Source organism: Schistocerca serialis, chromosome 5 (assembly GCF_023864345.2).
Source record: "Schistocerca serialis cubense isolate TAMUIC-IGC-003099 chromosome 5, iqSchSeri2.2, whole genome shotgun sequence".
NCBI classification, from domain to species: Eukaryota; Metazoa; Arthropoda; class Insecta; order Orthoptera; family Acrididae; genus Schistocerca; species Schistocerca serialis.
Genome location: NC_064642.1, coordinates 265,707,549 through 265,735,166, shown reverse-complemented (window position 1 = coordinate 265,735,166; position 27,618 = coordinate 265,707,549). Strand labels below are relative to the sequence as shown.

At 36.2% G+C, this 27,618-nt stretch overlaps 1 protein-coding gene across 3 annotated transcripts in view; it reads right to left on the bottom strand.

The window, feature by feature from the left end:
• LOC126480796 (INO80 complex subunit D-like) overlaps positions 1–27,618 on the bottom strand; it is a 156,207-nt gene that overhangs the window by 97,273 nt on the left and 31,316 nt on the right. For all 3 annotated transcript variants that reach the window (XM_050104112.1, XM_050104110.1, XM_050104111.1), the window contains 3 exons: positions 16,406–16,531; positions 15,433–15,634; positions 3,463–4,382 (listed from right to left, as the gene is read on the bottom strand). In XM_050104112.1, the coding sequence (XP_049960069.1) occupies positions 3,463–4,382; positions 15,433–15,485 (973 nt within the window). In that variant the 5' untranslated portion in view covers positions 15,486–15,634; positions 16,406–16,531. The remainder of the gene's footprint in view (positions 1–3,462; positions 4,383–15,432; positions 15,635–16,405; positions 16,532–27,618) is intronic.

Below are 27,618 nucleotides of genomic sequence, written 5' to 3'. Positions count from 1 at the left end.
TATGGTGATTTGTTCAAACACTACAGACGCCTCTAAATCGGAGTATTTGTGAAAATGTTGTAACGAAAGGAAAAATTGTAATAAAGAAATCAAAAAGTGATACAGATCTGAATTTATTTTCAATAAATACTTCGTCCTCAATACTATGAGACATGATTAATACAAACATACCTTCGAGGTTTTTTTTTTTTTTTTTTAAATAATCCAAAAAACATTGTAATTTATTGCAAATTTCAAAATTATGTTTTGAAAATATGAATAGTTGAATAGTCACAGGATGTTAACTGTCTTGAGAAACAATGAAGTGGAAGGACTGCTGTCAACTACGACATTAAGGATTGGAAAAGGGCACAGGTCATCCCTATTTTCAAGAAGGGACGTCGAACAGATGTACAGAACTATAGACATATGTCTCTAATGTTGATCAGTTGTAGAATTTTGGAACAAGTATTATGTTAAGAGTATAATGACTTTTCTGGAGACTAGAAATCTACTCTGTAGGAATCAGCATGGGTTTCGAAAAAGACGACTGTGTGAAACCCAGCTCGCACTATTCATTCATGAGACTCGGAGGGTCATAGACATGGGTTCCCAGGTAGATGCTGTGTTTCTTGACTTCTGCAAGGTGTTCGATACAGTTCCCCACAGTCGTTTAATGAACAGAGTAAGAGCATATGGACTATCAGACCAAGTGTGTGATTGGATTGAAGAGTTCCTAGATAACAGAATGCAGCATGGAGAGAAGTCTTCCGAAGTAAGAGTGATTTCAGGTGTGCCGCAGGGGAGTGTCGTAGGACCATTGCTATTCATAATATACATTATAAACAACCTTGTGGATAGCATCGGAAGTTCACTGAGGCTTTTTGCGGATGATGCTGTAGTATATCGAGAGGTTGTAACAATTGAAAATTTTACTGAAATGCAGGAGGATCTGCAACAAATTGACACACGGTGCAGGGAATGGCAATTGAATCATAATGTTGACAAGTGTAACGTGCTGCGAATACATAGAAAGAAAGATCCTTTATCATTTAACTACAATATAGCAGGTCAGCAACTGGAAGCAGTTAATCCTATAAATTATCTGGGAGTAGGCATTAGGAGTGATTTACAATGGAATGATCATATAAAGTTGATAGTCGGTAAAGCAGATACCAGACTGAGATTCACTGGAAGAATCCTAAGGAAATGCAATCGGAAAACAAAGGAAGTAGGTTACAGTACACTTGTTCACCCACTGCTCGAATACTGCTCAGCAGTGTGGGATCCGTACCAGATAGGGTTGATAGAAGAGAGAAAGAAGATCCAATGGAGAGCAGCGCGCTTTGTTACAGGATCATTTAGTAATCACGAAAGCGTTACGGTGATGATAGATAAACTTCAGTGGAAGCTTCTGGAGGAGAGATGCTCAGTAGCTCGGTACGGGCTTTTGTTGAAGTTTCGAGAACATACCTTCACCGAGGAGACAAGCAGTATATTGCTCCCTCCTACGTATATCTCGCGAAGAGATTAGAGCCCACACAGAGGCATACCGACAATCTTTCTTTCCACAAACAATACGAGACTGGAATAGAAGGGAGAATCAACAGAGGTACTCAAAGTACCCTCCGCCACACACCGTCAGGTGGCTTGAAGAGTATGGATGTGGATGTAGATGTAGATGTAGATGTAGAATGCATGAAGTTCTTAAACTGTCAAAATATCTGTACATAAAGATGAGAGAATCTGAAATTTTTGGTTATTTAGAAATTTTCTCCAAAACCCCATTCTAAATCTTCTAAAAATTTCATAGTACATTAGTTGGTCATTGTTCTTAGGGAATGTACAATCAAAGTAGACAATACTTATCTGTAAAAAAACATGAGAAATTTTTTAGGTAGACCTAGCTCTACTCGCAAAGTCAAAAAAAAAAAATCATGGGCACTTAAATATTTAAATTGATTGCTGATTTTAAGTAAACATCATGAAAAATGGTATTTCTGAATCAAAATAACATTATAAGTGAGTGGGAAAACAATTCATAGTTTTGTTCAAAAGGCTTTTATGACGAAAATGAGATATAGAATATTTATAGCCCCTTTTCTTTTTATGGTATTATTCACACATTATTATAGTCTTCTGTCATGATTTTACTTCATGACTTTCCATGAATTAAAATTACCTACAATGTGGCAATCAACACTGCACTGTCGAACAGAGTTCATTTGTTTTTGTTTTTTTTTTTTGTTTTTTCACCTGCCATTGAACTTGTATAGCTAAGCTGAATTTGTACATGGACAAGGATGATCCAACAAGAGCAATACTTGGGAAATGGGAACTGCACACTGATCTTTTGATGATCGCCATTTGAAAGTATTAATAGGACCATGAGGTGTCATAAAGGAGACTGTTATATCTTGCATCTGTCCCTCCCACCACTGATTGTCATACACACAATAAATGAAGTGGCTCACTACAGAGTCTTCTAATGTATACCGTAGTCTCCGCATTTCACACACAGTACCAGACTGCATTTCGTGGAGAACCATTCTTACAATGTATATGCCATTCTGGGATGCAACCCAGTAGTGACTTGCTTCATAGCAGACCACTCTTCTCTCTTCTGTAAACGGAATTCCCTTAATGTACTTTCTGTGACTCAGCATCTCCGCTATATGGTGAATAGCAACTATCCTTTTCATACTATTCTTACACTCTATTCTGGATTTTCCATAATAATAAAAATACACAAACAAGTAAACACAATTCCCAACCCATGAAATCTGAATATTGTTGGTGATTTGAGTTATTTTTACTAGTTACAGTCTCTCCTCTGAAGTATAATGTGGCAGCATGGGTCCACTGGCATGTACCTGGTAAAATGGGGCAGCATTTGCAATTATTAGGTGCTCAGCCTGAACAAGTAGTAGCCTTGAAAAGTGGACAAAGAAGAAAAACAAGCTTTATACAATTCTGTGCATCAATGTCATAACTGTTGTAGTGAACTTGTTACAAAAACAATACCAAATTAATTATGTGTCAGTTCTTTAGTTGGCATTGGCTTGAGAGGAGTTTAGTTTCTACATGTTGTTGGCAGTTACTGATAACTGAATGATCATGCAGAATATTAAAAGTCTGTGGTACTTTCTTGACTTTTTTTCTGAATGTAATGCTGAAACTTCAGAGTAGTACTAAGCTACAATTTCAAATTTGATGACAAAATAGCAGTTTTCATCCCTACAACTGAATATCCTGTGGAACAGATCACTTTTTCCTTAAAAGCTTACAAATAAAACTCCCATCACCAGGAAAGCATATTCCATATTGACATTAGAATTTAACTTATGTCTCTGTGACGCATTATCCTTTCTGTAGGGAGACAGCTCTCAAGCGTCACTCAGCTCCATAATTAAAGTACTACAACAAATAAACACAATTTATACTTACATTATCTAAGTGAATCACGTATAAATGAGTACTTACCTAAAGGAAACAAATCACAGTTATACTCTCTAATTTTTTCTTTTAAGTGCTGTATCCGCTGCAGTGATTCATGGCAAGAGACATCAAGTTTTCTCCTGCTTTTTCTAATTCTTTGTTGAGCAGGTGGAACAGCAACCCTGACCGAATGAACTGAAATTGGTATATACTGTTTTTGGCTGGCACTAGGTTTCTGATACTTGGGAGGAGAGGAAGACAGTGGAGGACTAGGAGGTTCCGTCTTCACAGCGACATCTGAATTAACACCCAGTAATTGTTCCTCCAGAAGGCTTCTTTCTTTAACAGGTTGCCAGCAGTTTTTGGGTGGTGATGGGCGTTTCCTTACAACGTTCTTCAATTCCGGACTAGGACTAGATGAATGGACTTTCTTATGTTTCCCTATCACTTTATTCTGAGCTATTTTTGCCTGCAACCTGTTCATGGTTTTTGAACTTTCGTCGTCTGACACTCTGTTGTCAAGCACAATTCTCCCAGAAATTGGCTGAAAAATGCTCTTAGACACAGCTGGTGACAACCTAGCCACATCAGTACCTTCAATTTTAATCATTTCACCAACAATGTTCTGCTCAGCAGGTTTGACATCGACTTCAGTACAATTAGGTTTTAACGATACACAGTTTTTTGTATACATATTGCTAGCATCTGCCTTCTGATACAATCGCAGAACTTGAGGCTCTGGTTCACTGAATGTGTAAGGGTCATCTGATTCAGTGTCACCGTCCTTGACACCTCCTGAATTTAATAATGCTTTCAATCTGTCTGAAAATTTCAACTTTCCATCTGAAGATGGTGAAGTGGGTGATGGTATATTGTCCTTATTAGGGATCATCTTGCCTTTTCTGATTTTATAATCTTTCTTTGGTGCCATACCAACAGCCACTTGTGTGTGGCCATTACAGAATCTGTAACACAAAATCAGTATTACTCTTTTTTGTAATTTTAAAGTGAAACATTGTTATAAGAATGAAGAGGTATCATCTTTAGCTGTATGATTTTTGCTAATAGGTTATGTCCCTTTTATTTTATTTTTTTTATTTCAGTGATGGGTTTGGAAACCTTAAAGCAATTTTTCAATGGTATTATGTGGATACTTAGGTAAAGTGGTTTGAATGCTGTACACTACAATTCACCATATAGCATAGATGCTGAGTTGCAGATAGCTAGTACAAAAAACTATCAAACAAAACTTTCAGCCTCACAGGCCTTCATCGGAATAAAGTTTGTGTTTGAATGTTGTCTATTCTGATGAAGGCCTGTTTAGACTGAAAGCTCTGTCTGACAGTCTTTTTGTTGTTCGTATCTGCGACTCACCATCTTCGCTATATGGTGAGTCACAACTATCCTTTTTATAATATTGACATTATCCCATCCTAGATTTTCCACCATCTAATACACTAAAATTCATTATTTATTTATTTATTTTGTTACTAAAATCAACATGCCAGGAAGACAGAGGCATACTGACTGACAACTTTAACATATAATTTTAAGTATTTCACTGACCCTTTTCCCTTACTCCAAAAATCCAAGGGATTGCAAAATTTTGAAACTGTAGTGTGACCAAAATCTTCCAATCACATCACCATTCCGCACCACATAAATGAAATTCTTCATTAATTTTACTTACGGCACGGAAGTAACAATTACATCCTACTAGTGAACGTTATACATTCAATGTTACAAGCAATAACAACAGAATTCTTAATAAAATGATAACAAAGACCATCAAGCATCTATTACAATTCAGGAAATTGCATTTCTTCCACTAAACATTACAACACCTCATTCTACATATGCCATTCTAACTGTATCATCACACAGCTACTGCGTACTTCACGAATGCTGCACATATATAGAAATACTCAATATAATAGTGGCAGTTTGCTTCACTCTGTTTAAAGCAGTTCAGTGAAATTGCCTATTCATGCTTCTTTAATGGATTGTAGTTTATTTCTCAGGAAAGTTCAAAACTGAGTTCAGAAGCACTCTTGAAAATTATTCTGATCTCACATGGAAACTTCATGCCGCTCATTTTACTATTATAATAATACTTATCACTAGCATTATGTTTTCTGATGTTTGGATTCCATGTACCGTCGCATTAACGTTCAGTGCAGCACGTGTGCATGACAAGGAATAGCCTGTTAATAAGGTGGAAATGTTTCATAGGATCTGAAATGTTATCGAATTTGGTATACAATCTCCCACTGAATTAGATATGTAATTACATAAATAAAACGTCAAACAAGTCACATAACATGCCATATTCAATATATTTATAAATTAAATTTAATAAATAAATAAAAATAATGTATTTAAAATGCATATTATTTACCTGTTAATTATTTATTTATTTTTATTATTTTATTGTTATTTATTTTATTATTATTTTTTATTTATTATATAATTTATTTGGAAATTAAATTTAATAAATAAATAAAAATTAATTAATTAAATTATACGGGCTCATCAGTAAAAACAAACAGTTTTCACCATGTATGTTTTATTATTTGTGCCAATAAAGAAAAAAAATGTCAAAAAAGACAAAAACACAGTTATATGATGCAGGTTATGTTGCATTTTACCAAAATGTGTAGACTCTGTGACAGGTTTGTGTCCTGCCTTGAAATCCTGATGTGAGCAATGATGTTTGAAATGTGTACAGGATGGATACAGTGTATACCCATGTAATAATAGTGTGCCAGAGATGCAGCAAGCTGATAAATCCACCCTTACAGTCAAGAAGGATGAAGGACTACTGAACTAAGAACTGGGGGACTTGGGGAGGGCAGGGGGGGGGGGGGGGGGGGGTTAGTTGCATGTCTTACTGCAGTATGGTGAACTTGTTCAGTTGGTTACTGTTTTCTGCTTACTGAGTGAAGGTTTTGTGTAGCTCTGTGTACATAAGAAATATTTAACACACAAATTCTGTTAGGAAGAAGTTCTGGCTGGATGTTACTGATCGAATTCTGAAAACTGGGAACACAATAAGAAAGGCAAAAAACATTCATGTATACTACTTCACACATGGTAGACATTTATACTAAAGCAAAGCAAATGGCATGGCACTTTTCTGCAAGATCTTAAGTTTTTAATTTCCAAGAGAACTTTGCTAATTTTATACATTCTACTTTCGCAAACATTTGAACCTACATACATGAAAAACCCAGTGATGAAGGTCGAACAATCTGTTGAACTGAACACACTAAGTTCGACATGAAAAGCCTGCACATCAGTCAGTCAAACACAGAAGTATGCGCTTGAGTACACAGGTTACGATACAGATTATGTGATTAAAAGTGAAAAATACGCAAAATCCTGAGAAATGGACTATCACACACAAAATAAAAATGGAGAGGAATGGGATAAGGGTGGGGAGAAAGAAAGAAAGACTGAAAAAATGTTTATAAAGGCAGGCAGGTGTGTGTGTGTGTGTGTGTGTGTGTGTGTGTGTGTGTGTGTGTGTGTAGATGAGGAACAAGAAGAAGCAAATCATGAAAGTCAACATAGGTATAAGTTACAAATCAGACCCACAAAGGTGAAAGAGGATACACACATACAATTTCACCAAGGGAGATATATGGTGAAATCACAGGGTGTCATCATCCCCATCATTATAATGATGCATCTGTCATGTGCAGCGAGTAGTCTGAGCATACAGACAGAGACACGGATTTGTCCAGACAGTTATTATGTGAGTAGAGGCCCTCTAGCTGGAATTTCTTTTAGTTTAACAGAACTCAGTAGAATAAGGAAACTCACACGAGGATACAGAGGAGCGAGACTCCGTCTGCTTCACAACAGTTTTATTACAAAATAAACAGACACAATGAGAACCAGGAGAAGTTATCACTCTGCAGTGGAGTCTGTGCTGACATGAAACATCTTGGTAGATTAAAACTGTGTGCTGGATCAAAGCTCAAACTTTCAGCATTGAATATTGTGGGTAATGCCCTTTAAGTTAAGAGCAATGACATGTAAGGTAATGTTCCTTGTACTGCATACAGTTTTAATCTACCAGAAAATTAATACGGATATTTGTTTGTGTGGGAAAAATATTTTTAAGCTAGTACAAATGAGCTCCTCTCATCACAGTCAATCACCTTTATGTGAGTCCCCATGTGTATCCACACTGATGTATGCAGTAAACATTTTTTCTATCTGCATTCAGTAAAGACACTCCCTGCAATTTACTTTTAGGTAAATTTATTTAAACATTTAATTTTAAAATTTGTATCGTATTTGCAAATTTTAAAAATTCTTTTTACTCTGTTGAAGTTGGTAGATGTAAATTTTTTCTTTATCTTGACAAATGCATTTTGTGTGTGTGTGTGTGTGGGGGGGGGGGGGGGGGGGGGTGTTTTCATGCCTTCTAGCTTCTAGAACTTATTGTTTAGCCTCAGATCATTTCAAATATCCAAAAATTTTTGTCTTTCTGTGCATCATATTTCTTCTTGATGCCCACGAATATAATGAAAATATTTCTCCCTGTCATATTAAAGTAGATATTAAGATGATTCGTTATTTGCATTTGATAAAGACACACATCTTTTTCTTATAATAGTGATTCTATGATAATTCATTTGGTCACTCTTCTTTCGAGATGATGCTTGTTACTCTGAACAATACTTGCAATCTCATTGTTGTGCTTGTATCACCACTCAAAATTATTGAATTTAATGGGTTATTTGCATATGGGTTTCCTGTTCACATGGCTTTCTTGCCACATGAAATGCTTATCATGCCTCAAAATGTTTTCTAGATGAATTTGACTGGGTACAAATTATACCAGCAGAAAAATGCTCCTCTCTGAGCACAAAAAATGTGAGTATGTTCCCGTTTACGTAAAAGACTGATTGAAAAGAGGGGTACCAGCTGCCTCACTCTACCTTCCTTCGCACTTTTAAAAATTTTCCCAAACATTTTAGCATGCAAACATATTCACACTTTTTTAACGTGCAACTCACTTTAAGGGGAGCCGGAGGTGCCTATGCTGCCCATGTTAAAATCACTAAGTTTGAGGAACATTTATGAATAAACTACCAAATAGAAAATTTTGAATTTTTTTTTACATATAGAGTGGTTTAGTATTGCAGATATGACAGAGGGATTTTGGAGCATCATTTCTAGTTTCCTTCCAATTATTTTTTTAATTAATGACCCAAATTTTTTTACAAATAATTGCTTTATAATTAAAGTGAAATGAAACTACTGAACATATTGCCAAATGGCTGTGTTACAATGTAAGTTTGACCACTAGGAGTGCTGTATAAAAATTTCATCTCTCTAGCTTGAGTGGATTTTGAGAAAATGTTCCTTATATTCGAAAAATTCTAATTTACGGGAAATGGCTATCAAAGTTTCTCAATACATTCCTGCACTATAGGATGGATTATCAGGGTCTTCTTCTTCATTCTCCAAAAGCTTCCTCTTCTGTCTTCTTTTCTGGCCTGTTGTTCCATCATACTTCATATGCCTTTCTCTTCTTTCTGCTCCTCTTATCCTTTCTCTGTCAATATTTCTTAGTGCTCGTACAATGTTCACCCCAGCTGTAAATCCTAATGCCTTCAGAACTTCACACTTCACACTGTTTTCTTGGTTGTAGGTTGCTATTGCATCATAAATGCCAAAGTGCAGTGTTTTTATGCTTACAAACACCCTTTTAGGAATCACTTTCCAAATCAAATTGTTTACGCTCTCATTAAGATTCTGCGTCTTTCCGTATAGACATTTGTGTAACAATTCTGGCTGTGCTAAATCATGAAAAATTGGTTTTATTGCATTTATCACAGCTGCTGGCAAACCATGTTTGTGATCATAGTCCTTTTTGCATTATATTTGCACCAGGAATCTTTTGGGCACAGGCTGTGTTGAGGGTATTCATTGGAAGAGGTAGTATGAAGGAACAATGCCCACACTGCTTTTCGCATGTCACTAACATTACTAGTATTTTGCCTTATAGACGTTCAATCACCTCATCAGTAAGCCTGCCTCTCCCTCCTATTGTCTTTCCATCACTGAGCTTACTTGAACCCGAAGTTTGTTTGAGCCTTCGAAGCCATGCACCCATACGCTTTTGCACATGCCCAATGGATTCCAACTTTTCAACTACAAATTCATTTCCATATGGTTTCAGTTCCTCTATAGCCTTGAAACCTTTGGAGTCACCATCCCCAAGGTAGTATTTGCTAGAAGATGTCACAGGGCTATGGCCGGCCATGTGTTGCTTAGCAGAAGAACGCACTGTTTCAGTAATTGTAGTGTCGCAACTTGGTATTAGTGTTAATTTTCTTTTCCCTACGTTCTTCCTCTTCTTATATACACGGTTACTAAAACGTGGCATCGTAACCAGAAACACGCTTTACACAAGAAGTATAATACTACCAACAACAGGCGCAACACTGAATTAATTCGAAACGGTAAACAGCAAAGAGACGATGTTCCGCGCTCTTAGTGCTTCATTTGTCACAAAAAACAATGTAGCCAACCCTTGCACACTCGCTGTATGCATAACATAAGGCGCTGTATGCGTAACAGGCTGAGAAAATCCCAAGCAGTTCGCCAGGAAGTCACGAGAGGGTGTTAGATGCATTCAGCGGCCGCCCATTTCCTCTGCAGGCGTGGGGGAATATGGTAATAACTCCACTTCTAGGGCGAGTAGAACAATAATTCAAAGTTTACATTAAAGAGGAATGTTACAATTAATTTTCGGTAGGAAAAAAAAATCGTAATTTTTTGGATTTGACCACCTCCGGCTCCCCTTAAACTCCCAAAAAGTTCCCACTCATTGTCATTATCTCTATATGTCTTTCTGACATTGTTTCCTGTGTCATAGCCACAATCCCCTTTCTCCCTCTTGCTCTCTCTTACTGCTAGTATTGCATTCCTCTCTTACTTACTGCTGCTGTCTCTTCTCACTGTCACTATCTCTCTCTTCCTCACTGTCACTGCCATATACTTTGCCTGTCATTTTTGGGAAAATTTTTATAGGAGCTGAGGAAGACAGACTAGGGAACTGGTACCCCCCTTTCCAGTCAAAGTCTTTTAAACAAACAGGCACATATTCACATTTTTGTGCCCCGATGGGAGCCTTTTTCCACTGGTTCCTTCTTTTCCCTGTTAGAGCAGGGCATGCAACTCAAATGAAGAGAACTGTATTGGTCAAAAAAATGTAGATAATTTACTTAGATGATATTGAAATAACACAAACCTAATTTTACACCTCAGACTGGATTTTACATGTAGAAAAATTTTGCAGGTGCTTCAGTACTACAACTGGTGTTCCCAGATGATAGCAGAGGCACTTTACAGCACATTTCTCCATGCAACATCACTTTATAAACTAAGTTTTCACTGCAAACAGGATTTCACGTGGGTGCAAGTAGGATAAATTTGAAACTACGTATCTCCCAAACAGAACAAAGATAAGAAGAAAATTTTCAAGGTTATTCAAGATTGGGATCTTAGAAATACATCATAAAAATTAAAGCCATTTGCTGCGCATAGCTGTCTCGGAAACTGTGGCTAGGTTTTGGTCTGCTGGTGTCAGCAAAAATATAGTACAATCAATTTTTTTTTTTTTTTTTTGGGTGGGGGGTGGGGGTAGGGGGTGGGGGGGGGTCTGAGGAACTACTCATACTCATTACCTAATGGCACTAAGTCCTATCAAACCCACTGTAGACCACAACAAATGTAAAAAGAACTAACAGATTTGCTTCATTTGCCTAAGCAGGAGGGAGTGTGTAATACTCATCCATTGGCCCTTTACTGTAGGATTGTGACACTAAGACAATCTTTCTGTTGGGTATAAAAGTGGTCCTCAGACCAAGGGCTATCAAAACACTTGATTCTACATTTTTGTCACCAACAGAACCTGAGGTATGTGTAACAGAAAATCTTGTTTTTATGCATGGCATTTTGGAACATATTAGGGACAGTGTTGTTGTATGCACACCGATTTAAGGTGCAAAAGTGTTACTTTTACAATTACTTCATAAAACCTACTATGTCACTCAATAGTAAAAATCAAGCAAGGCAGCACAAGTTCAGAATTAAATGCATGTGGATAAAACTGAGGTACAGAGCACGCAAATATTATGGAAAGAGACATGGTGGTAATACTAACGATAAAATAAATGTGACCTACAGCAGCTTCCATTGAATTTAAAATTAATTCCAACCTTGCAGTATAATCTTCAGCATAATACAAGCAAGCAGAAAACACTTCTTTACAACCCCTGGGAATCCATGTAGAGTACAACATGTGCAATGAGAGGAAGTAAATGATTATTTGCCATCATTCAATTACAATTGGAGGGATAAAAAGAGTAATCCAAATACTAAGTACTGCCAATGTCTCCCACTCAAGTTAAAAATACCAAATAGTGCACACTAACATTTACATCCATCTTGTTTTCTTCAACATTTAGAGTCCTTTCACTTACAGAAAGCATTAGTGTAAGTTTCATATGATTGTCTAAGGACTCAGATATCAAAACTTTGAGAGTTACATATAATCTCATGTGAAAAGTCAGAAGTAATATACAAAGTTGATAAAATTTGCATCTGAATATTCTAAGAAGAGGCTCAATGTATTTTTTAGAAGTAACTGTTATCTTCACACATGAACTGCTTCTGCCAGTTAATAAGTAACTTGACCCATTCCAGATAACTGAAGGCACTCTTTCATGATGGGACTTCAGGGAAACAATGCGTGAAGAATAAATGAAAGAATTATTGATATCATTGGACATATGCTGTTCTCAGTATATTCAGCACTATATTATCATTTATAATATGCTCTTCAGCACTGTTAATGTATTTATTGCACCTGCAAGAAATGAAGAGCTCAAGAAATCAACAACAGCAAATCACATGTTACTATTCTATGAATCCCAGGGAAGTGCTGTAATGGATTTGTTGTGCAAAAGGAATAAGCTCAAGTTGGTAATTACATCCATACACAACAGTACAATGTGTCTTCTCTCTCAACTAAACAACCAACAAAAGACCAAAATTTTATAACACATGGACTTTTATTCACAAATATCTATAATATTTGATTTTTGACACATAGTTGGAATAGCCTTTCACCCCAGGAATCATTTAACGGTTTACATACAGTACATCTGAAATACAATGACTTAATACAGAATGCACAATGTGCTGTGACAGTACTTCTTACCCTCTTTGCACCAAATAAAAACAAGATATGATTTTAGAATTTAAAAAAATGTAGAACATATCAATTAGAAATAACAGGTAAAAAGCTTATAGTGAATGTTGAACGTATTTTGTGCAAAACACTACCCCCTCTTCATGTTATGTTTTACAGGTAGAGCATTACAAAAGCAGATAGTGAAAAATAGTGAGGACTGGAAAAATAGAAAAAAAATTAAAAATGGGCAAATCTTCAGTGAGGAGGGGGGGGGGGATGACTACCAAAAACTCAAGTTTGAATATGATGAGACAATGGTATGATCAACTGTGATGTCTCCACTCATGCCTGTTTTACAACTGACAAAGTGACAGTAAAGACCTAGAGAAAAAGTACATAAAGATGAACTTTGCACACAAAACGCTAAAAGACACTTATTGTAGTGAAGTTGCAACTTGTTGGAATTTCAGGGGCAACACCAACTTATAACAACACAAGAACAACTTTTTCTGTTTAATTGCAGATGTTTTTAAACATGAATATCACATTTTTATTTAATGGCCCACAGAACAGAAGAAGATTTCCCATTCTTCAACCATAAAAACTTCAATAATTACACCAAGTAAGAAAAAAATGCAAGGCTCTTCAAATTGTCTGAGGGCAATTTGACATCGCTTTTTGTTATCACGTTCACTCAGATTGTCTTTTTAAAAAAGTTTCTACTAGAATGTAAATGCTAATGTTCAACCACATATTTACAATCTTAACAACATATTTTGAAACTTCAAGTTTACTCTCACATCTACATTTATTTCTCTAACTGCAAAGCAGTGATGTTTATTTATAAAGACAGAGCACTGCTGATTTCTGACAATAATAAAAAAATATTTGCCACAGTCTTATGGAATGAACAAGTGTAATATCCACCCAAAATGATTTTTAAAAAAAATAGAATGACGGGCCAAAATGATTTTTAAAAAATAGAGTGAAGGGTTTTAATCAAAATGTCAACCAGACTAAATTTGTCTCCTCTTGATTACGACACTAGTATTTAAATGTTTTGTTACGTATCATTAGGTTCATTTCATAAACTGGCAGTCAAAACACCACTACCAATATTTAAAACTACTGGAAAGGTCCATTCCCCATTCATTTTATTTTTCTTGGTGCAAAAACTTTTTTGTTGATGTAAATACCATACATTCTTATTACTCAGTACTGCAAATGGCAAACTGTATTAAAGAGGCAAAATATGAGTAGTTTATTTACTTATTTATTTTTTTACTGTAATAGTGTTGCATTCACAAATTACGTATACAACAACTTCTATCGGATATAATAATAATTCAGTTGCTATACACACATGCAATGCAATACCAGCAAGGGCACAATGAAAATGCACAGCTTCAGTCAGTGAACAGAAGCAGAGAAATCATAACATGATTGGCAGAAGCAAAGGATTTTGGTCATTTTAAGAGTGTTAGCCAGAAGATGCATTCAATATACTCCAAAAAGTAAATTTGTCTCATGGGCTGCATGTTTTGATATATTTATGAAAATAAAACTGATTACTGAAAATGATTTAAAATTAACAACTGAAGATTTAACATTAAATCATTTTTCCTTGTTGTAAAATAGTTACAACAGTCTAAGAACTATTGTATCTATTATATCACACTAAAAATGGATTGCTTCAAGCAAACGTGATTACCTTGATCTCTGCCTCTTATCAAACGCACGAAAAAACAGAATTTTTTTCGAAAACACTCAAATTCCAAATTGATAGCATCCCTTGAAGGAACCTATTAATTCAGCTAAAGCGTTAAGCAAACATGTGATTTCCAGTTACAAAGAATCATGAAAGGACATAGTTATTTTCTTACAAATGTGTTAAGATGAAAAGTCGTGCAACACAAATAAATTGTAAGATATTACTCCAGTTTAAACAAACCACATGGATTTTCATTGAGTAATAAATGACAGAAAAGCTTCCAGAGTCACAAGTTATTGCTCTCAGACTAGACAAAGGAAGGGAGAGAAGAGAGATGGAAATTGTTTAAGACATTTGTCAAATTTGAATTTTTGTAGTAGAATAATTATTTTAAACTTGCTGGGAATGCAGCAAGGCAGTGTAATGGTTAACATCAAACACTTATTTTAAATCACCTGTAATTATGAAAGGTGAAGCAGCTCAGGAAAAGTTACGCAAAGTGTTCATGACAATATTACGGAAAGGATAGACTGCTACTCACCATAAAGTGGAGATGTTGAGTCACAGTCATCACCTCCTACATGGTGAGTAGCAATCTACCCTTTTCATAATATTGCCATTCCATTCTGGATTTTCCACTGTTTGATTTAGCCCAAAGTGTTAGACTTGTAGGCAAATAATATTTCTACCAAAATCAACTTCTTTCTTAAAAGGCTTCAATTATTAGGAATTAAGTTATAGATGCTACATAATAAAGGAGAGCACTTTCTCTTCTTGTAACTTGTCTCCTTAATTATGAAACTGTTTGTTTTCAAAACTTTTGTCCTGTGATTAGGTTCCTGATGGCTCAGCATGTATCTTGTAAGCTGAATGAAAGTACTTGACAACACTAAGAGTGGTACTGTAGATACTCAATAAATTTTCATGCAAAATAATAATAATAATAATAATAATAATAACACTAATTCAATTCCATTACATTCCAAATTCTAATACCACAGAATTTTGTCCAAGTACATAGCAGGGAGATAAGTTTGTGACAAAGCCAAAAGAGTTTTAACAAATAAAACTGTTTTATGCATACCTTGCATTTCCTACTAACCCTAAACTGTACATTTCTGCATCATTTTGAAGCATTATTTACATTGCTGTCTAATACAAAATTTAGCTGTATGACTTCCCAAACAAGCCATTAACCTGCATACTACATTAGGTTCTTGAATCCTATTTATTTTAATGGTTGAAAGAAAAGTACTAAAATACTGGTGAATCATAAACTCCATTTTCTGCAACAAAAAGAGCATTACACTCAAATTATAAAGAAAAAATTATTCAAATAAGGAGTTAAGAAAATAATAAAATTTTGGGAAATACGCTAAAAACTAATCAAAAACAAAGAAAACAGTAATGAAGAATAAAAATGAACACCTCTTTTTTCTAAAACCTAAGAGACCACTTACAAATGGAACTAAAATTTGTTGTACAAAAGTCATTAGACCTTATACCAACTTCACTTAAATTAATTGCATGCTCTATTTGCACAGTATTGTAAGGCAGAAAATAGCTATATACAAGATGGAAGTACAAATAAAGAATCCAAACAAACACCACAAATACATGCAATTCAATGTATGGGTACTAGAAACCTAAAGTATAACACGGTTTCATTAATAGGCAAATTCAATGTAAAGAAAGAAAACTGAATATTTTTTGCTTCCAACTAATTGTTAACTAGTGTTAACTATTAGAGGGGTATACTAATCTCTGCATTGAAATGCTATCAGATGTGCATTTGTTGTGAAACAAACAATCAATCAGAGTGCTGAAAGTTTTGCAAAAAAACATTATTATTGGTATGAATGAATGACAAGTGTACACCCTGAAATTAAGACAAGAAAATGCAATTTTAATGTTTTCTAAGCAGACATCTTATGTGTACATACAAATTTATACTTTACACAATGTAATATCACATGGCAGTTGTGGTACACACCAAACTGATTAAAACAACCAATGAAAAATTGCACATATAAAAAATGCAATGAAGTTTTCATTACCTTTTCTGCTTACGTGACACTCAAAAAACTAGTTTCCAATAAACTCTGACACTACATTGATGCTGAATAAAATAAATGCAACTCCCAGTTAACGCTGCCATCTCTTCCCTAAACACAGAAATATCTCTGAAACAAACAGAAATACAGCACATTATGACATACTGAAATTAAATCATTTCAATTTTAAGAATGAGTATTTAACGAAACTTTATAAAAAAAACTTCATATACACACAGCACTTTATGTAAGATAACTCATCCTAAATCAGACATAAAAATCCTCACCACTGCAAGATATATTTCAGTAATGTGTAAACAATAGATCTGTCTGCTATGTACTGAAGACTGCAGAAAATTGAAAACAGTGAAAATTGTCAAATTCTAGCTTTCAATCTTTTATTTGTAAAATGAAATTTTATTTCCCTTTTTCTACACATAAATGTAAATTTGTGAGTAAGCAGTATCATTATAATGAAACAATTTAAATAACATATTAACAAGAACACTGGGAAATAAAACACACACACACACACACACACACACACACACTTAAAAATTTATTGTGGCACTCAACCCTACGGTTACAGCCTGCCTTGCAAAATTGTCAGTGACTACAGTTCAAATGTTTAAAGGCATGAGACAAGTTCAAATACAATTCCACTCACAATCAATTGCACATTTGCACTCAGTCAGCCAGTCAGCCAATCACCTTACTGAAAAAAAAGGTCAACAGAGACGAGGCTAAAACAGTAACAGAGTAAAGTGTGGCTGGATGAGCACTCACAAAAAATGAATAAACCAGCCACTATGACACCATACCAAACTATCTTCCTAATTAACTTAGGAAATTGTTACACACAATTTAAAAAAAATTAACCTTATCTGACTCAGTAAGCTAAAATAGAGAGCAGATAAAAAGGTAAGCTAGTTGCTGCCCTTATCACAACACAAAACACATTTTCTTAAAACATGTCTCACAGAATTCACAACACGAAATACTGCACGATGGTGCCCTATTGAGCTGTAGGACTCCTTACTTCATAGGCCAGTTGATAGACCGGGGATGATTCAGTGCTTCATTTCACATCTGTGGCTGGAAGATACAATGCTGAGGTCAGATGAATTGTTGGTTGCCTTCATCAACTGTGGTTTTGTTATTAGTCACTTACATGACTCTGTGCTTCAACAGTGGCATCATGGCATATGGAGGGATTTACATTGTGCCACATCACGTAGCAAACAGACCTCCTAGGCTACTGCAACTATCACTTGTTTTTGATTTTATTTCCCATGGGGGCCGTTATCCAGCAGAATATTAACCCCTTCCTAGATGTTGCGCGTGAATGAGTCCATCCTAGATAGACTGAACAAACCTCTTGATGGAGCATGTGTTGTGTGACTTTCATTGCAGTCTGGGAGTTTGAACAGAGGAAAAACTTCATAACTGAAATGTTATTATCTGCCCCATGTCCTCAAGATCACAGCACCCCTGCATCACAATAGACAAATTCATTTTGTAAGCAGACAAGCCTATAATGTTACTCTGCTCAGATACATAAATCTAGACTGGTACATTGCTGCAGTCCTGATTTAAAATATTATAAAATAACATTTTAAAACCATAAACTGGAACACAATTTCTCTTGCGCTTAGTTCAACTAAAAATCATTTTGAGTCTCACTAGCAACTGGGATTGATTACTTACTAGCAGTAGGTAAGAACTAGTGTTTGGATTACAGTTAGTGGCACTGTCACATTTATAACATTTATTTTTCCTCCAGTAGTTTGAAGTGTGGCTCATGGTCAAGCGATACATAATCAAGATAAATAATGATACACAGCTGACTTTACGCCATTTACATGAGTAGTGTGTATACAAACTTCACAGCTTGTGTATGTTGTAGCACATAAAATATAAATACAGCACTGGCATTTTGTAGCCGGTCTGGGTCCCTTGTTCTTCCTCAAAGGACTGCATTTGATTTAAGCACATACCTTCTGTCTAATTACAGAGGTTTTCACAGTGATTTCTGTTTTTATTAAGTTATTTTTTTTTGTTTGTATGTCAAGACTTTGTTGTATGAAAAATTGTTTTCTTATTGACCTCTTGGAGAATTTGGTTCTGGAGTTGGGTGGCTTGTTTTCTACATTTCATATGAAATTGTGGTGTGATGTTTAACTTTATTAGCGAATTCTTTTGACTTGGACTCAAAAACGTAAGGGATTTTTATTAAATGTAAAGGATGTGTACATTTCTGTTCAACTGGTAAAGAGTGGCTTTTGTAGCAATTCTTACAAATCTATTTTGGAGTCACTAGATTTCATTGCTACAAGTATCAGAGGCTACAGACCAAATATCAAGAATCATATGTAACTGCTAGCAGGCCAAAGATGAAATTATTTTTGATTACTTTTTGCTGAGTAACAGCTTCTGAATCTCGTGGTTGCTTGGGCAAGCAATCCATATCTGACCTACCATATACAGTTTTGTCACAATGTGATTTAATTATACACTAGAAAAACAAAGTTTTACTGGAGTATAAATATGATATCACCTATTTATTAACAGGAAATGTGTGTGCACTGGCTTAAACTTTGTTTCTCTCTTCTTCTTAAAGTATCTAAATCAGCTTTTTCTCAGATGCACTGTCCACTATACATCTCTGAGAGGTGAGAACCAGTAGTGCCCGTCATATTCGTATACAGCGGGTTTCATACCATCTCTCCACAATTTTGATACATTGCCGAAAGTGCTCGCCATGTTCCTCATTAATATCACAAATTGTCAAGGAAAAGAATCAAGGTGATTACTCAAAAAGTGAATTTTGATGCTCATCTAATACACAACCCAAATTAATGAAGTTTTCCACAGGATGCTGGCTAAACTAAAAATATGCCTTTTCTATGGCTAAGAATTAAGTAATAATCTCCTCAAATGATACCCACACCTCCTTTTCACGGACAGTAATTTCTGACTCAAAGTTTGAACTAAACATTTTTCAGATGTCAGGTTCAACTAATACTTTTTCTTTCAATTTAACTTTTGCAGAGATAATTGAAACATTGGCTGAAGTTTTCAGAAATTGTTTCATCTGGCCCATCATGGCAAGATATTTTGTTTTATTTATTACTTTGTTTTTCATTTTTTACAAAATTTCTGCCCAAAGAGAAGAAGTGGCACAGAGTTTTCCATTATAGTTATAATGTGTACTAACCACTGTCATCAAAATTTCCACTTCTTATTATTATTAACTGAAGCAGTATGTTGTGGTCTTCGGTCAAAAGAATGATTTGATGCAATTGCCAGTATACTATGCCAGTCTCATCATCTGTCTAACTACTGCAACCTCCATCCTCTTGAACACCTGCTTATCATAGTGAAGCGTTGATGTCCCTCTACATTTTTACACATCACACTCTCCTCCATTGTCAAATTAATTATTCACTGATGCGTGAAAATGTGTCCTATTGACTGATCCCTTCTATTAGTCAACCTGTGCCAAAAATTCGTTTTCTTTTCAATTCAGTCCAGTAACTCTTCATTAGTTTTCCAATTCACCCGTCAAGTTGTCAGCACTCTTTTATAGCACCACATTTCAAAATCTTCTATTCTCTTGTCTGAATTGCTTATCATTGACATTTCACTCCCATACAAGGCTACACTCCATGCAAATATTGAACCTTAAATTTATATACAATGTTAACATATTTCTCTTTTTTTTTGAGACGGTTTTCTCAGTACTGCCCATCGGCTTTACATCCTTTGGACATTGATATTTTGCTGTCAAATAGTGTTATGATTTACTATTTTCTATTTTTTGGTTTTCATTCGCAAATCTAGTTGCCTCAGCATTACCTGCTTTAATTTGACTGTATCTCATTGCCACTGACTTGTTGATATTTATTTTAAAACCTTTCTGCAACATACTACTCGTTCTATTTAACTGCTCTTTCGAATCGTTTGCACCTCTGACAGAATTACAACTTCACCCACAAACAACAAAGATACTTTCTATTCTCCCTGAACTTTAATTACCTTTACAAATTTCTCTTTTTTCACCTTTATTGCTTACTCAACATACAGACTGAACAACATGGTGGATGCAACCAACACCTCTTTCACATCCTTAGATTCTCATTACTGCAGCCTGGTTTCAATACAAGCTACAGATAACTTTTATGCTCCCTGACCTATGCCGTGCTAGCTTAAGAATTTCTAAGAAAATCTTCCAGTCAACATTGTCCAAATCTTTCTCTAAATCTACAAATGCTATAAATGCAGGTTTGACTCTGAAACTGTAGCACCAGTATTCTTTCTCGTGATCCAACATTCCTCAGGACACAAACCAATCTGATGATCGCAGATTTCAGCTTCTACCAATCTCAAAAAGTTTTCTTTTCTTAGTAGCTTCACAGACTTTCATTTCAATTTAATTTTTTAAACTTCTGCACTCCCTTTTGCCCACTCCATTTACTGTGGATTTATATTTTCTACTTTTGACAATTAAATTCAGTATCTCATGTGTTATCCAATAATTTATACTGGCCCTTGTCTTTTAAACTATAGTCATTTTCTACCCTCACTATTTTCTCTCTCAAACCTACTAATCATTCCTCTTCTATTGTTTACTTTTCACCTGTTTTGGTCAATCACAGCGTAATGCTCCCTTTGACACACTCAACAACTACTGTTCTTTCACAACCTCAATTGCTCGGCTTTCTGAAAAGTGGTTACTTGTCATCTGTCAACCATAACCAATAACTTAGGGTCAAGAGTCCATGTTAGCCTCTGTAAATGTGATTTAGTTTTAAACCTGGTTTAGAAATCTCTGTCTTACCATTATATGGTCTGCATGAAACCTTCTGGTGCCTCCAAGCCTCTTCCATATATTTAACCTTATGCAAAATATTTGCAATGATTAAACTGTGCTGTGTATAAAATTATATCAATTCATTTTCCCCCGTCATTCCTTTCTCCCATCCATGACCTCTCACTATTTTTCCTTCCCTTCCTTTTACTACTATTGAATTCATCCGTCACAACTAAATTTTCACCGCCCTTAATGAACTGAATAATTTATTTTATCTTATCAAACATAACTGAATCTCTTCATCATCTGCAGAGCTAGAGGACGAATACAGGATGTTTCACAATTCCTGTTACAGGCTTCTAGGTGTCACAGAGAGGATTTAATAGACAAAGATTTGATAGGAAACCCATGCCTGTAAAGGTACCATTTGGATATCAAATAAGTCTGACAATTGGATCACTTTCAAAACTCCCAATTCATGACATGCATGCAAACTGAGAAGAGGGCACAGTCATCACTCTCCTGAGTTAGTGTGTCTTCTGTTTATAACCACTGCATCAGCATTCTGCTCACCCAGCAATCTGTCACTGAACAGTAAGGACGATTGAGACAGTAGGGGGTGGTGGAATACATGATCGAGTAGTGCACAGAGGTGTTGATAATATGCAATGAAACAGGACATAATGATAAGATCTTTACAATATGTGCCTCAAGAACAAACAATGAAAAGTACAACAATATTATGAAAAGGATATACTGCTATTCACCATATAGAGGAGACACTGGACTGCAGACAGGCACAACAAAGAGACTGCTACACATTTAGGTTTCAGGCAAAAGTCCATTACATACAATTTTTCTCCAGCTACAACAAAGGCTGCAAGAAACCGATACGTTTGCAATGAGGAGGGTTGACTGTGGTGCTCCACAAATGCAGTGCATTATCAGTTTTGAGGAGACTGTCCTTAGTCACACAGAAAAGAACCCAACAATGAGTGCTTGAAACGCTGCCCATGCCACTGACTTGCTACACACAAGTGTCTGGCACATTCTGTGTGACGAGTAACTCCACCCGACAGAATGTGCATGCAATGACTCCAGCAGATTTTCCACTATGGGCAATTTCTGATTGTGGCTTCTACAACATTATGTCGACATGCTCAAATTTCCATGCCATGTTCTTTCTACAGATGAAACTAACTTCACATGAAATTCAAAATTGGATTGCTATCAATATGTTGTTGTTGTTGTTGTTGTTGTTGTGGTCTTCAGTCCTGAGACTGGTTTGATGCAGCTCTCCATGCTACCCTATCCTGTGCAAGCTTCATCATCTCCCAGTACCTACTGCAGCCTACATCCTTCTGAATCTGCTCAGTGTATTCATCTCTTGGTCTCCCTCTACGATTTTTACCCTCCATGCTGCCCTCCAACACTAAATTGGTGATCCCTTGATGTCTCAGAACATGTCCTACCAACCGATCCCTTCTTTTTGTCAAGTTGTGCCACATACTCCTCTTCTCCCCAATTCTATCCAATACTTCATCATTTATGTGATCTACCCATCTAATCTTCAGCATTCTTCTGTAGCACCACATTATCAATATAAGAGGTGAAATCACTGTTGGTCACCTCACTGGGCTGTACATTCTTCCATTACCACCTAATGGGTCGAAAACACTTGAATTCTTGCAAGATGTACTAGTGCAATCACTGGAAGAATTGTCACTGTCGCTCCACCAGCAAATGTGGTTCCAACATGATGGTGCACCCACACATTTTGCATGTGATATCTACAGACATGGCAAAAAGTAGATAGGTCGAGGTGGACCTACTCCTTGGCCACCATGGTAACTCCTCTCACCTTTTACTTGTGAGGTGATATGAAGTCTCGTGTATGAGACTGCTGTACAGTCACACGAAGATCTCTCTGAATGAGTTCTGGGTGCAGCAAAATTATTCAGCACACACTAGAGTTTGTGGACCATGTGTATGAAAGCATGCATCATAGATAAATCTTGTGCAATGACAGCAGGGCTGCTATGTGAAGCAACTCCTGTAATCCACACATCAGACCTCTTTGTCTCTGTGTGTGTGTGTGTGTGTGTGTGTGTGTGTGTGTGTGTGTGTGTGTGAGAGAGAGAGAGAGAGAGAGAGAGAGAGAGAGAGAGAGAGAGAGAGAGAGGAGGGAGGGAGAGAGAGAAGCAGGGGACCTAAAAGTGATCTGATCTTCAAATTTATTTTACACCCATACAGTACATTTCTGCACATGGGTTCCTTATCAAAACTTTATGTACTATATCTCCTCTACAAACCTTAGAAGCCACTAATAGGAATTGTAAAGCAACTTGTGTACTTAAAAGCCTATCCCGAATCTTGGTGTTGTGTCTAATATTGTTACAATAATTGTTCACTGGGCTTTTCATAGCAGTTCTGCTAATAGTATTTCAACCACATTCCTACTCTCTTATGGGCTATTAAACCTACTCCTTGGTCACCCTTATTTGATTTTATGTTGATAACTCATTATTCAACTGACCACGAATCCTGTTCTTCCTGCCTCACACTTCACTACTTACCAATATATCTTATTTCTCTTACCTACATACTTGGTTAAAGGATCTAAACTTTCATGCCGAGTAGCCCCCTTCCAGAGATCCCAACTGGGGGTATGGGAAAAGGGGAGGATTTCTGAAATATTAAGAGGATGATATCATCAGTAAGGCATGGAGCAGCATGTCCTTGGGACATGTAATTACCTATTGCTATCAGATAATAACAATGCCAACACAACAAGGTTATATTTGTTATTGTTACAATGTCAGATCACTTAATCCTCCATACTGCTGTCTTTATAACCAATGAAAAGGCTGCTATCCCTGTTCAGGAATCATATGTTAGTCTGGCTTCCCCACAGATAGCCCTCCAATGTGACTGCATCTGTGATAAGACCATCTGCATCACTAAGGCAAGCAAGCCAACCCATCACAGTTTGCCATCAAATGTTTGTTTGTTTATTTAACCTGGCAAGATTAGGACCTCAGGCCCTCTCTTACATCTAACCAGGCATTCTACATATTTTGGTTTCACATGTTTTAGAAGGTATATTGAACTACATCTAGTAAAAAAAGTGAAATAAACAATTAAAAAGGTACACTTGGAAAAATACATACACGTACAGTTTATATGCAAAGATGATAAGTACTGCAACAGAGGGGGGAGAAAAACTGCACCCCCATCTTACGCTCTTTTTAATCTGGGCACTTATCCTTTGGTCTTCCTTTCTTAAAAGTTCTCACTTCGTTCTTGTACACATTTTGTATTGCCAATCTTTCCCAGCAGTTTATACCCATTTTTCTGATAATTTCAAGCATCTTGCACCATTTTACATGGCTGAATGCTTTTTTTAGATGGACAATGGGTACAAACAATTAAAATTCCTGACTTTAAATGTCTGAGTAGGAAGTAAGTGGATTTCAGTCACCCTGGGATTATCTACTCTATAAGAACTGAATAAGTCTGCAAGTAGATTCCTATGGTCAAAAAGCCCACTGATATTCCAGTTAATAGTAAGGAAACATGTATTTGCCTCTGAAAAAGTTGACAAAGTTAGTGTAACGAAGCATGATTTTTGATACAGCCTCTAGTACTTGTCGCATATGTGCTAGTGCTACACTGAGAGATTTTTTCTGGCCAAGTTAAATGATTCTATCACATCAAAAACAGAGCAATCTGATTCCAAAGGAAGATAGCACACTAGACTGAATTGTGAAGTTTCTGACCACGACTGGCGCTCTGGATTAGACAAAAGCCTACTTTTTGCAGCAATTGCAACACTACGCCATTTTTATAGACAGATGCAAAGCAGTCACACGGCTTACTTTACTGTGTTTCATCCATGTACTGTGATGTCTGGGAATTGTGTAGTAGTTGCCATTTGAAGGATATTAGAAGTGATTAATCAATTAATATAAACCTGTAACATAAACACGCCATTTGTTATGGAGTGTTTGCAACATAGCAGCACCTTCCATGATCACTGCTATGTAGGCAGATGTACTTAATTGAAACACCAGATTGTGGAACACATTGCTGATGTTCTATGTAGTCATCTGAATCACCTCTGAACTGCCTTCATCAACTTCTTCACTCGATTTTTCTTCATTTTAGCTTTAATTTATGTGGACCAATATTTGGTATCTGTCTTCGTTTAGTTGAAATTTTGATCCTTCCTGTACTATGTGTGTGTAAAATCATGTTCATCATGGTCTATTTGGCCTAATTGGGCTGTCAGATTTGGAAGTCCCATGGGACACCATAAAGTACTGGGTTTGATCAAAATGGTAGTACTTATAACAAAAAGTTAACTTATTATCTGCCTTTGTTGCTGTCTCCTAGGGCTTTTCCAACAAAAATGGCGTCCTTGCAATAAATATCCTACCTCACGCCATTGATTCTGGCTATCTCAGAATTACTAATTATAAAGTAGCAAGCAACCAAAACAAGTTTCAAAGCAGATAACATATCGGTCTCATTAGCTCAGTCATTAAGAGTACTGCCTGCGAAAGACATGGTTATAGGTTCAAATTATGGTCCACCATATAATTTTAATTTGACAATAAGTTTAAAAATAATGAACTTATCGTTTTCTATGGTTCTGAAGTTGGGGAGTTATTCTTATAGAAAAAATAAATAATGTTTTACATAGCAAAATGTTTCACAACATGAAAGTTCGTTAGCCTGTTTAACATTGTTGTTGTTATTATTATTATTATTATTATTATTGTGGTCTTCTGTCCAAAGACTGGTCTGATGCAGCTCTCGATGCTACTCTATCCTGTGCAACACTCTTCATCTTTGAATAATTACTGCAACCTACATCCTTCTGAATCTGCTTGCTATATTGATCTCTCGGTTGTCCTCTACAATTGTTACCCCCCATGCTTCCCTCTACGGTTGGTTGATTTGGGGGAGACCAAACAGCGAGGTCATCAGTCCCATCGAATTAGAGAAGGATGGGGAAGGAAGTCAGCCATACCCTGTCAAAGGAAACATTCTGGCATTTGCCTGAAGCGATTTAGAGAAATCGCAGAAAAACTAAACCAGGATGGCCGGACATGGGTTTAAATCATCATCCTCCTGAATGCTGTTCTAACCACTGCGCCATCTCATTTGATACTAAATTTATGGTCCCTTGATGTCTCAGAATGAGTCCTATCAACCGATCCATTCTTTTAGTCAAGTTGTGCCACAAATTACTCGTCTCCCCAACTCTATTCAGTACCTCCTCATTAGTTATGTGATCGACACATCTAATCTTCAACATTCTTCTGTAGCACCATACTTCAAAGGCTCATATTCTCTTTTTGTCGAAACTGTTTATCGCCCATGTTTTACTTCCATACATGGCTACACTCCATACAAATACCTTCGGAAAAGATTTCCTTACACTTAAATCTATATTCGATATTAAACTTTTCTTCAGAAATGCTTTTCTTTGCCATTACCAGTTTACATTTTATGTCTCTCTACTTTGGCCATCATCAATTATTTTGTTGCCCAAATAGCAAAACTCCTCTACTATTTTAAGTGTCTCGTTTTCTACGCTAATTCCTTTAGCATCACCTAATTTAACTCAACTACTTTCCATTATCCTTGATTTGCTCTTTCTGATGTTCATCTTATATCTTCCTTTCAAGACACTGTCCATTCCACGCAATTGCCCTTCCAAGTCCTTTGTTGTCTCTGACAGAATAACAATGCCGAATTTTTTTTTTTTTTTTTTTTTTTTTTTCTCCTTGAACTTTAATTCCCACTCCAAATTTTTCTTTGGTTTCCTTTATTATGTGCAGATTGAATAACTTCAGCGACAGGCTACAACCCTGTCTCACTCCCTTCTCAAGCACTGCTTCCCTTTCATGCCCCTCGATTCTTAAAATTGCCATCTGGTTTCTGCACAAATCATATATAGCCTTCAATTACCTGTATTTTACAATTGCTACCTTCGGAATTTAAAAGAGTATTCCAATCAACATCATCAAAAGCTTACTCTTAGTCAACAAATGCTATAAATATTGGTTTGTCTTTCTTTAAACTATCTCCTACAGTAAGTTGTAGAGTCAGTAATGCCTCGCATGTTCCTACATTACTCTGGACTCCAAACTGAGCTTCTACAAGGTCGGCCTCTACCAGTTTTTCCATTCTTCTGCACACAATTCATGTTAATATTTTGCAGCCATGACTTATTAAACTGATTGTTCAGAAATTTTCATATCTGTCTGCAACTGCTTTCTTTGGAATTGGAATTATTATATTCTTTTTGAAGTCCAAGAGTATTTAAACTGTCTCATACATCTAGCACACCAGATGGAAGAGTTTTGTCACGGCTGGCTCTCCCACAGCTATC